We start from the raw sequence: 13088 nt of genomic DNA, 5'->3' as shown, positions 1-13088 counted from the left end.
ATTAAGAAAGATACAAAGCATTATGCTAATTCACATTTGAAAGAATCATTAGATTTGGGGGTCAGAGGTCTTGGGTTGAAATCCTGGCTGTATCACATAATACCTTTGTCAGCTTGGGAAATTCTAGCTTGGGATGGAGAAGAGAAAGAAGAGTTCAGACAGAGTGCAGCATTTGAACTAGACCTTGAAGAATAAGTAACAACTGGACGGACAGCGTATTCAAGGCAGAGGGAATCATGAACATTCAACTTATTTAATTATATTTCCACCAAAATTGAGCAACCAAGATGTTTTTCTTTCATCCAGAGTGGTCCAATTATATGACTTTTTTTTTTCTTGGTTCAGTCATCTTCAGTTGTTTGACTCTTTGTGACCCCATTTGGGGTTTTATTGGCAAAGACACTGTTTTGTCATTTCCTTCTCCAGCTCATTTTACAGACAAGAAAACTGAGGCAAATGGTTAAGTGACTTGTTTAAGATCACAAAACTAGTCAATGTCTGAGGCTGGATTTGAACTCAGGTCCTCCTGACTCCAGGTCAATTGCTCTATCCTCTAGACTACCTAGCTGCCCAGTTAATAATAAGACTACCTTATATAAACTCAAGTCCCACCTCTTACTTGAAATTTTCCTAATAGTACCACCCTACTCGGAAGTGATTTTTCTGTCCTATGAACTTACATCTTTGTTTACCTCCTTATGTACTTATATTGCTCTACTAATATTTATTAGTTGATGTACCTTATTTCCCCAACTAAATTATAAACCTGTGTATAGGGACTATATCTTATTCATCTTTGTATCCACTTTGTATCCACGATAGGATGAGCACAATATGTTGCATATTGCAGTTACTAAAATAATTGTTTAAAGAATACAATGAGTTAATTAACAGTTGGTCAAAAAGCATTATGTTCTAGACACTGTGCTAAACTGCTAAACCCTGAGGATACAAAGAAAGACAGATAGTCTTTGCTCTTATGGAGCTCTCAGCCTAAGGGAGAAAATGACACAAACCAGCTGCATATAAACAAGCAAACAAGTTACTGGAGATAATCAAAAGAGGGAAGGCACTAGAATTTAGGGGAAGGGTTCTCAAAGAAGATGGGATTTTTAGCTAGTACTTGATGGAATCCAGGGAAGTCAAGGAAAGCAATAAGGCAGTATGAATGTAAATAAGTCAGGCTGTATCGTAGAAAAATAAACAGAAAAGAGATGAAAATACTCAGAGGCAAGTCCTCAACTTTAGTTATACAGATCTTTAGTATTACAAAACATTTTCTTCAAATAACTCTGGCGCATGGATGACGCATGTGTCCCTATTTTATAAATTAGAAAAATGAGGCTCAGGCAGAGCCAAGATGGTGGAGGGAAAGCAGTGACTGTCTTGAGCTCTCTCCCAAAGCCCTCCAAATACCTAAAAAAATGGCTCTAAACAAATTCTAAAGCAGCAGAACCACAAAAAGACAGAGTGAAACAATTTCCAGCCCAAGACATCCTGGATAGTTGATTAGAAAGGTATATGACGCCCGGGTGGGAAAAGGAACGCAGTTTGGCGTGGGCTAGCAGGCTGCAGCGACCCTGGAGCAGGCCTCAGAGGACTGAATCGCGGGCGGCTGTGGCGGTTTCCAGACTTCTCAACCCCTGAATGCCAAATACAACTTAGAAGGTCAGTGGGAAAAGTCTGTGACTGCGGTGAGAGAGGAGCTAGGTCTCAGCCGCGAGTCTCAAGCGCTGCTTCTGGGGCCGCCGCTGTTTCCTGAGCTTCCGGCCCACAGACTGAGGGGGAATCGAGTGGCTGATCACAGGGGGATTGCAGGGTTGTCTTTGCCAGTTCTGAGGCAGGAATCTCTTGTTTGCCCATGCTTGGATCTGGGTCACAGTTGTGAGGGGCGGTCCTGGGGTGAGGAGGAACGCTGGTACGGTAGAGCTTGTTGTGGTGGTGGAGAGAAAACACCTTGCCCCTTATCATAACACCTTGGAAGAACTGAAAATTTACAGGTCCCTAGAAGTACCTCTGAAAACAGCTGTACAAACCCCCGAAGCTTGGGACAGTACACTCTTCACATTGGAAGCAGACTTTTACCTTAACAAAGAGTTCAAAACTCAAGTAATTGGTTGGGATCATGAGTAAGCAGCGCAAAAAGAGTCAGACTATATTATCTTACTTTGGTGACAAAGAAGACCAAAACATACAACCAGAAGAAGACAACAAAGTCAAAGCTCCTACATCCAAAGCCTCCAAGAAAAATGTGAATCAGTCCCAGGCCTTGGAAGAGCTCAAAAGGGATTTTGAGAAGCAAGTAAGAGAAGGAGAGGAAAAACTGAGAGTGATGCAAGAAAATCATGAAAAACAAGTCAACAGCTTGCTAAAGGAGACCCAAAAAAATACTGAAGAAAATAACACCTTAAAAAATAGCCTAACCCAAATGGCAAAAGAGGTCCAAAAAGCCAATGAGAAGAAGAATGCCCTAAAAAGCAAAATTGGCCAAATGGAAAAGTCCCAACGCTTACTGAAGAAAATACTTCCTTAAAAATTAGAATAGAGCAATTGGAAGCTAGTGACTTTATGAGAAATCAAGACACTGTAAAACAAATCCAAAAGAATGAAAAATTAGAAAACAATGTGAAATATCTCACTGGAAAAACAACTGACCTGGAAAATAGATCCAGGAGAGAGAATTTAAAAATTATTGGACTATCTGAAAGCCATGATCAAAAAAAGAAAAATGAGGCTCAGAGAAGCCTCACAACCAAGTGTCATGTGACTAGTGTTTCCAGCACTTACTATAAGATGCAAAAAATCTGAAAGAATTACAACAGCTACAGTTTCTAAGACTGTGATCTAATTGATGATATCAGCGCAGTAGTAATATCTATTTAGCATATCTTTTCTTCCCTTCTTGTTTATCATGTGCAGCTATGCTTTGAGGTAGTTCTGACACTATCAAACCTCTTCTTAGGGTGTTTCCACGAACTCTACAATTTTGACCCCCAAAATGCCAAAAATGCTTCATCTGATTCCAAGGTGGGTTATGGACAGGCTCCCACATTATTTCCTTTCACCCAGTTTACAAAATGTCTTAGATGACCTAATGCTTCCATAATGTCAGATGTTAACAATGAGTGTGTGAGGCAAAGGAAAACATCTGGAGATAGGCACCAGAGATAACTCTAGAGGAAGACCTGAGTTGGAGAAGAAAAAGTATTTAAGTAAGGTCTACACTTAGGGCAGCAATGATGTCGAATTGTCAAGTCAACGCATCTTGTGTGAAGCTCACAATATAGTTTGGCTATAAGTATGGGATTAAAAGGTCAGATAAGGTTGTAGAGTGCTTGAAGTATTTCTGCTGTGGAAGTCTAGTGTTCTTTTCTGTTTATTTTGTGTCATCTCAGATGCTGACCGTCTGAAAGAGATATTTAAGAGTTTAAGGTGTGTATATTCCCAAAGGTTTCTCTGTGTAGATCTTTTGTTGGCTCCCATAAAGCCCCTGTAACCAGACACAGAATTTATCAAATAAAGGACCAACAATGATATATCATGCAGAGGAAGGAATATCCAACAATGGGCATTATAACATAAGGCTAACCACCGTAATGATAAATAAAACTAAAAGCTGGTTCTAATAAAACTGATTAACCAATTCTTAGCTAATCTGATTTTAAAAAAGAGAACAGAAAATCAAATCAATAAAATAACAAATTTGCTAAAGAAAATCATAAGAAAAAGAAATTAAAAAATAATCAGAACATATTATGCACAATTATATAGTAACAAAACTTTAGAACACAAAAGAAATAGAGAAATACCTTCAAATGTATAAAATAATACAAACCTAAAATTGCCTTACTGATGGATTCCTTCCCTCCATCATGGAAGAGTGGCACCAGTGAAGTGGATCTAGGTTGGGATCCAGGTATGTTATCAGGGAAAATAGCTATGGAAAATAAGATAAGTACATGGGGAAGCTGGTAATTTCAGCTATTTCTCCATGGAGTCCATACTTTCTCTACTTGAAAAAATGGACTGATTATCTAGTCATCCGTTAGGATAGAAGTAAAAGGTATGCATCCCTGCTATTTTCCCACTAGGTTCTAGTGCATACTTTAAAGGATCTCACATAGTGCCTAACAAACTTATTGACCTGGGTCCATGAGAAACGCCAAGTGATAATGTCCTGAGTTTTGAATAGTACTCTGTGATCTGTTGTCCAATTGTCATAACAAAGATAGAATATGTTCCTACAAGTCAATCTTAGAAGCATCAAAGATCTGGGAGTACATGTATTAGGTAGTAGTCTACAATAGACTTACTGGAATAGGTCTATTAAGTACTGATTTTCCTTTGGGAATGAGGTTCATTCCAGTTTTAAGGGAAGTCTGAGAATCTGTAACATATGTCCCTTGGTCTTTCTAATGATAGAGCCCTTTTAGGAGATCTAGCTATGCTTGGTGGTTGCTGAATTTGGCAGGTGTAGAAGTTGTGATGGTCAGGAATAAAAACAACACATTCTGACTTTCAGGATATTTAGTGAACTTTCAGTTCATCCAGATTACAAGGATTTTGAGCAAAGATTACAAAGTAAATATTTCCAGACAACCACAACTCCCTTGAGAAACTACCTAGCAAGGATAAACAAGAGCACCAGAAGAAAGAAAGATTCAATAAAACAAAGGAGAAATATAAGTAAACGCCTCCATCTAGTTCAGGATTAGACAAGAAGAAAGCAGGAAGGCCATTATAGTTGAGATCCAATCAGAGGCAGCTAGGTAGCATAGTAGATAGGGTGCTGGACCTGGAGTCACAAAGATGAATTCAAATCCAAGCCTTGGACACTTACTATACTTATTGCAGTAGAAAGAGTACTGTATCTAGAATTGGGAAAAACTTAGAGTATGGGAATCAGGAAAATCTGAGTTCAAATCTAGCCTTAGACACTCACTCTGTGACCCTGGATAAGTCACTTAATCTCTGTCTACCTCAGTTTCCTCATCTGTAAAATGAAAATTATGATAGAACGTACTACCCCAAGGTTGTCCTGAGGATAAAATGAGATATTTGTAAAGCATTTTAAAAACATTAAAAGACTATGTAAAAATTTTCATCATCATCATCGTCTCTCTAATTAGAATGTGAACTCCTTGAGAGAATTTTCCTTCCTTTTTTTTTTTTTTTTTTTTTTTTTTAAATTTTGATTCCCCAGCACTTAGCAGTGCCTGGCTAAGTAAACAATAAATACTTGTTGACTGACTGAGCTATACTCTGCATACTGGGTGGTCTTAGGGAGTCTATTCCTTTCTATTGTGCCCAATTACCTCTCAGATCCCACTGATATAAATCCTTTCATCTCAACTAGGGAAGAAGCAGAAATGTTAGTTGATATCCCTGGCTCAATCTGGCAATCAGATCTATCAAATCAGCTTTTCTAAAATTACTTCATCAGTTTCTATCAAGTCAATTGTAGCAAAACAGCACCTTATTATTCTTGGCACTTTACAAGAGCATTTTTTGTCAACTTTTCTTACACTAAAGCTTATAGGAAACTAATCATAGGATCAATGATTTAGAGTTAGACCTTAGACCTTAAAGGCCATCTAGTCCAACCTTCTTATTTTATAGATGAAGAAATGGAGGCTCAGAGGGTAAAATTATTATATTTCACTTGGGCAGGTGATATAAAACTTAAGAACCTTATTAATAATCTTTTTATACTGACCAAAAAACTACAATACCTCATTCTTTATATGTAGGACTTAAACATCATTTTTTTAAAGAGGATTCCTTTCAACTTATTCTTTTTTCTAACATTATTTTTTTTCCAATTACATGTAAAGAAAGTTTTCAACATTCACTTTTATAAGATTTGAGTTCCAAACTTTTTTCTCCCTCCCCTCTCCTCAAGACAGCAAGCAATCTGATAGAAGACCTCAATATCATTGAGAAAAGCATAAATAAACAGAGAAGAAATAGAGAACAGGGAAACTAAAAAGAGTTTCCCAAATGGGCAAATCGATTTCTATTTGAGAAACAGTTTGGCTTAGTGTCTGGCATATTGGACTCAGAATTAGGAAGGATTGGATTTAAATCTTGCCTTTGATATTTAGCATGAAAATAAGCAAGTCATTTAACTTCTCCAAACTTGTAGTAGGTGGCTGGAGGCATCTAGGTGGCTCAATGGATAGAGCAATGGGGCTGGAGTCAGGAAGACCTGAGTTCAAATTTGACCTCAGATACTCACTAGCAGTGTGATCCTGGGAAAGTCACTTAACTTTTGTTTGCCTTAATCCACTGGAAAAAGAAATGGCAATACTCTAATATCTTTGCCAAGAAAACCCCATATGGAGTCACAAAGAATTGGACACAACCGAATGACTGAACAGCAAAACTTGTTTCCTCATCTGTAAAAGGGAATAATAATATTAGTACCTGTCTCAGGTTTGGTGAAAGGCTTAAATGAGATAAAGTATTTAAAGTGCTATACAAGTACCTTTTATCCAAAAATTCTTATATGATTTCAATTAGCTTTCAAGCCATGTGACCCTGGGCAAGTCACTTAACGTCTGTTTGCTTTAATCCACTGGAGAAGGAAATGGCAAAGCATTCCAGTATCTTTGCCAAGAAAACTCCAAGGATAGTATTGGCATGATGGGATCACTAAGAGTGAAACAACTGAACAACAACAACATTAGCTTTAAAGGAGACTTCTGCTAGACTTAATTGACTTTGTAAGAGTTTGTAAATCAAAATTTTTGTTATTCTAAAAAAAAAAGTATGATGGAGCAACTAGTCCTTACTTGATGCTGTAACAGAAAATATCATTACAATTAAACACTAATTAAGCACCACTATTTCCACTTTGAGCAAAACATGTGTACATGCATGCACTTGCTCATGTGTGCACACACACACACACACACACACACACACACACACACAGTCCCTGCCTTCATGAAGCTTACATCGTACTAGGAGTATGTATACAGATAAATACCAGGTAAGTGAAAGGAGGAAACACTAACTACTGGAAAAGCTTTCTAGATATGAATTGTACTCTGATGCTTCAAAACTGAACACTTTAGAATGTTATGAAATGCATTAAGAAACTCAAAGACCATAAGATAAGAAACCACTTAATATATGGGAAGCAAGAGAAGGATAAATGCATAACAATTAGGATGACAATATCCTAGATTGAGCTTTAGATCATTCGGATTTGAAGTACAGGTAGTAACAGCTGGCACTTATTTACTTTCAGAGAAAGTGACCTGGTGATAAAATTTAGAAACCCCAAATTTTGGTATAGATATGACAAAGAAAAGGGTAATGAATTGCCAGTAGTAAATAACTACAAGAGTAAAGGGAACCATTGCTCTCTTTTAGAATTAATCAGATTCTTCAGATGGAAAACAATGGACAGCATTCCTCTTCCCACACTAGATACACTATTGTTCAGTCTACAGAGGTAGCAAGACTATCTGAATGTTCCCAAACTGTTGCTAACAAATACTCTTATCAAGAAGACTGAGAGGGTCACTCATTACCCTAGAAAAGGCCTCTTCAAAAGCATAAGGAATTGTTGTTCTAAGCCTACAGTTGGTGGAATGGACATGTTTGGGGGAAAGGAGGGGCATGTGTCTGTGTCTCCCTGCACATGGGTGTTTGCTTTGGGAGACAGCTGCCAGTGATTCTGAGCTATACAACTGTAAGGAGTAATTTCTTTTAATTCCCTTCTTTCTTCTCTGAAAAAATTTACATGACAAATTGGCCCTGCTTCCTGGGGTTTTGATGGAAAGTCCCATTAGTCGACTCCAACAAGACTGTGATGTAGTGAAACCTCCTTGTCCATTTGACCCTCTCACACTGTGGGACACCAAAACACCCCTGGTTTTGACGTCATGTAGCAGGAGATGCAGATTGGGATGTTTTGTTTGGGGTTATTTGACCTGGGTTTTTGGCATGTCTTCTCATTTACATAACTAGTTGCCTGGGACTGTGTTTATGTTTTGAAAAGGAGCAAGCAAACTGTTCCTGCATATTTTAAAAAAGCAACTATAAAACAATTAGTTTGGTTTTGTAACATCCTCTTCTACCTCTCCCAAACAAGAAAAGTATTAACTAGTAGTTCTCACAAGACTTTGCAACAACTCATCTTTATTTTAAACAAAACTTCAAGTGACCCTGTACTATGAAATACTTTGAAATAGTTAACTTACATCTTCTTTTAAGGATAGGCACTGTACCTGTGATTTTGCTGGTATAGGGAACTACTGGTTGAGAAAATTCCCTTTCTGCCAATACAGTTTAGAATCTTCTCTTCAGTTTATAATCTTACAGAATTGCCTAGAGCCCAGAGAAAACTCTCTGGGTGACTTCCTGGCAGTATATATTAGAAACAGGACTTAGAACCAAGTCTTCCTGTCTTCAAGACCAATTCTTTATCTGCTGTACCATGTTGCCTCTCTATATAGTATTAAATGGAATGACTGATTTGAAAAAAAACTTATATTTTCTGACCACTTTTAGTCAGAATTCAATAATATTAAAAATAATATTAACTATTATTACAATACATGATGAAACTTCTGTGCATCAGTTTTTTCAACTATAGTTGAATAGAGATAGTATCTGTACTTATGAGATGCAGTGGTGTAATGGATAGAGAATTGGCCTTCTATTCAGAAAGGCCTGTGTTCAAGTTATTTCTCTGATTCATACTGGACTAGACAAATCACATGAAATGGTTTGTAAATATTAACTATGTGACTTTGGTTTTGCCCTCTACCAACTTAGTAATAAAAAGTGAAAAAAGAAAGTGTTTTTAAGTCCTAGAGAATTGCCTGAGGTTAACCTAGAGGTTAACCAGCCTCACATAGCCAGTAAAAAAAGAAAGCAGCATTTGAACCCATGCTTTCCAAATTCCAAGCTCAGTACTCTATGCCATGTCACGAGTCCCAGTCCTCATTACATCTTATTGTTGTTTAGTTGTTTCAGTCATGTCTGACTCTTCGTGATCCCATCTAGGATTTTCTTGGCAAAGATACTGGAGTGGCTTGCCATTTCTTTCTCCAGCTCATTTTACAGACGAGGAATCTGAGGCAAACAGAAGTCTGAGTATGTGTTTGAGGCCAGATTTGAACTTAGATCCTTCTGACTTCAGGACCCGAATTCTACTCACTGTGCCACTTCGATGCTCAATAGATAGCATACTTATCAAATGTGCAGATAAAATAAAGCTGGTGTTGGTATCTGACATCCTAGATTAGAATCAGGACCTAAAAAAATCTCCACAGTCTAGGTAGGGCACTGGATTTAATATAATTAAGATGAAATTCAATGAAGATAAATGTAAAGTCTCATACTTGGGTGCAAAAATTCAACTTTACAAGTAGAAGATGTGGAAAATATGGCCAGAAAGCAGTTGTTCCGAGGGAAAAGAAAACAAAAAACAACCTAGGATTTTTGGTAGGCTGAAAACTTTGTAGGGTTAGTAATGTGATGTGGCAACAAAAAAGCTATTGCAAATTTCTGGCTGCTTTAAATGGGGTAAAACTTCCAAGAATAAAGAGATGATAGTCCCTTTGTATTCTGCCCTCACCTGGATTATTTGTGTTCAATACAAAGAGAAACAGTTTAAGAAGATAAACTGGAGAATATCTAGAGGTCAACCAGGAAAAGGAAGGGTCATGAATCCAAGTCATATGAAGATTGATTGAGGACCAGGAAATGTTTAGCCTGAACAAGAGAAGACCTGGTGAAAGACAGGAAGAAGCAGCATAAAAGCTTTGTTCAAATATTTGTTGGGTTCTCCTGTGGAAAACGGATTACATCTGTTTTGTTGGCCTCTGAGGTAGTAGGAGCAGTGGGTGAAAGTTGAAAAGAAATAAATTTGGGTTTTATGTCAGGAAAAAATCCTACAGAAACAAAGTATAACTGTCTAAAATGGAATTAGACATTCTGATTATTGTTCGGTCTTCTCTCCTTGAAAATCTTTCAAGCAGAGGCTAGATGACTACTGGTCAGGTATATAATCATGGGAGTTCTTCTGAGTATGGCTCAAACTAAATGGTCAATGAAGTCCCTTCCAACTCTCATATCTGTGAGTTCCTAATTCTGTTAATAATGTAATTAATGTTCAAGGCCAACAGGAAGTCAGCTTCTGGCCCTTCAAATGATCAGTGTCCAGTGATTCTTCTCATCAGTTAATTGCCCACACAAACACAAATAGCAAAGTCCATGAGTTGGCTGTGTATATTTGTCTTCTATTATAGCATTTTACTTCAAAGAATTACTATTCTGACCACCATCAGTAGCAACTCTCACACTCTCTCTGGGTAAATCAGTGTTGTCTATCCTGAATTCTCTTCCCCCAACTCACCCACCTCCCACAAACATATTCATCTGAACAATGTTGTATAAAAATTCCAATATAGACACTTAGCATTGACATCAAGGAGAACTAGGTTTTGGTCTTGCTTCTGACACATACTGGCTATGTGACCTTGGACAAATCACTTACTCTTTTTGATTTCTATCATCCTCAAAATGAGAGGGTTGGATTAGATGACCTCCAAGGTCCCTTCCAGTTCTAAACCTAGGATCTTTGATCCTATGATTTCAGCCCTTCCCCCCCCAAAAAAATCCTGCCTCAAGCTATACCCCACATTGCCATGCAGATGCTACTTTAGGTCCACTAAGTAAGTGATGTTTTAGAAGTGGACCTTCTGTGATTTTTTCTATTTTTAACAATAATTTACTTATTTTTAACAATAATTTTAACAATAATTTACTTATTTTTAGTTTTCAACATTCACTTCCATAAGATTTTTTAAAATTAAAAAAAAATTTTAATTTTTAATAATTTATTTTACGTTTCACATTCACTTCTATAAGATTTTAAGTTTTAAATTTTCTCCCCCTCCCCAAGATGGCATGTAATCTGATATAGGCTCTACTTATACCTTCATATTAAGCATATTTTCACATTAGTCATGATGTATAGAAGAATTAAAACTAATGGGAGGAACCACAAGAAAGAAGAAATAAAACAAAAAAAATAAAAGAAAAGGAGAGCAAATAGTATGCTTCTATCTGCATTCAGACTCCATGTATTTTTTTCTGGATGTGGATAGCATTTTCCATCATGAGGTTTTTGGAGTTGTCTTAGATCCTTACATTGCTGAGAAGAGCTAAGTCTATCAAAATCAGTCATCGCACAATGTGGCTGTTACTGCATACAACGTTCTCCTGGTTCTGCTCACTTCACTCAGCATCAGTTCATATAAGTTGTTCCAAGTTTTTCTGAAGTCCTCCAGCTCATCATTATAGTACAATAGTATTCCATTCATATACCACAACTTGTTCAGTCATTCCCCAATTGATGAACATCCCCTCAATTTCCAATTCTTGGCCACCACAAAAAGAGTTGCTATAAATATTTTTGTACATGTGGGTCCTTTTCCCATTTTTATGCTGTCTTTGGAATACAGGCCTAGAAGTGGTATTGCTGAATCAAAGGGTATGAACATTTTTATAGCCCTTTGGGCATGGTTCCAAATTGCTCTTCAAAATGGTTGGATCAATTCACAACTCCACCAACAATGCGTTAGTGTTTCAATTTTCCCACATCTTCTCCAACATTTATCATTTTCCTGTTTTGTCATGTTAGCCAATCTGATACCTGGGATGTGGTACCTCAGAGTTGTTTTGATTTGCATTTCTCTAATCAATGGTGATTTAGAACATTTTTTCATATGACTATAGATAGCTTTAATTTCTTCCTTTGAAAACTGCCTGTTCATATCCCTTGACCATTTATTAGTTGGGGAATGACTTGTATTCTTATAAATTTGACTCAGTTCTCTATATATTTTGGAAATGAAGCCTTTATCAGAGACATTGGTTGTAAAAATTCTTTCCCATTTTTCTGCTTCCCTTCTAATCTTGGATGCATTGGCTTTGTGCAAAAACTTTTCAATTGAATGTAATCAAAATGATCCATTTTGTATTTCATAATGTTCTCTATCTCTTGTTTGGTCATAAATTTTTCTCTTCTCCAAAGATCTGAAGGGTCTACTATTCCTTTTTCTCCTATATCTAAATCATGTACCCATTTTGACTTTATCTTGGTATAGTGTATAGGATGTTGGTCTATGCCTAGTTCCTGCCATACTATTTTCCAGTTTTCCCAGCAGTTTTTGTTAAATAGTGAGTTCTTACCCCAGAAGCTGGAGTCTTTGCATTTATCAAGTACTAAATTGCTATAGTCATTGACTCTTGTGTCTTGCATACCTAACCTATTCCACTGATCCACTACTCTATTTCTTAACCAGTGCCAATTAGTTTTGATGATTGCTGCTTTATAATACAATTTAAGATCTGGTACAGCTAGGTCACTTTCCTTTGCATTTTTTTTTTCATTAGTTCCCTTGATATTCTGGACCTTTTGTTCTTCCAGATGAATTTTGTTATTGTTTTTTCTATCTCTATAAAATATTTTTGGTAGTATGATTGGTATGGTGCTGAATAAGTAAATTAATTTTGTTGGAATTGCCGTTTTTATTATATTAGCTTAGCCTACCCATGATATTTTTTCAATTATTTAGATCTGACTTTATTTGTGTGAAAAGTATTTTGTAATTGTGTTCATATAGTGCCTGGTTTTGTTTTGGCAGGTAGACTCCCAAATATTTTATAATGTTTACAGTAACTTTAAATGGAATTTCTATTTCTATCTCATATTGTTGGGCTTTATTAGTAATATGTAGAAATGCCAATGATTTATATGGGTCCTTCTGTGATTTTTTCATGGAAATTTTTTGGGGGAAGAGGAGTGATAATTCTGTTTTGGACAGGTTGAGTCATGATGTCTCCAAGACATCCGGTTTAAAGGAGCTGAGTTGAGTCAAAAGTTGGAGTTTAGAGTTAATTTTCCATTTTGGTCTTGTGTACAATTCAAGGTGTTTCATTGATATGGATCTCTGGGCTTGTGTTCACCTGTTATTTCTTACAAAGACTCTGACAAGTCTTTTCTGCTGCTGTGGCTACCAAAACAGTTGTGCTAACAGACTAATATGATAAAGTGTCTGGAG

General features: G+C 36.8%; 1 protein-coding gene across 2 annotated transcripts in view; it reads right to left on the bottom strand.

The window, feature by feature from the left end:
- PROS1 (protein S) overlaps nucleotides 1-13088 on the bottom strand; it is a 112111-nt gene that overhangs the window by 87222 nt on the left and 11801 nt on the right. Inside the window, exon 2 of one of the 2 annotated variants that reach the window (XM_027835847.1) lies at nucleotides 3836-3937. The exons of the other annotated variant lie outside the window; for it this stretch is intronic. Coding sequence (XP_027691648.1) covers nucleotides 3836-3937 — 102 coding nt within the window. The remainder of the gene's footprint in view (nucleotides 1-3835; nucleotides 3938-13088) is intronic. 2 annotated transcript variants of the gene reach the window in all.

The sequence above is a fragment of the Vombatus ursinus genome, unplaced genomic scaffold (assembly GCF_900497805.2).
Source record: "Vombatus ursinus unplaced genomic scaffold, bare-nosed wombat genome assembly UNPS02004422.1, whole genome shotgun sequence".
Classification (NCBI taxonomy): Eukaryota; Metazoa; Chordata; class Mammalia; order Diprotodontia; family Vombatidae; genus Vombatus; species Vombatus ursinus.
Note: the sequence above shows the minus strand (reverse complement) of the source record. Positions and strands in the feature narration are given on the sequence as shown.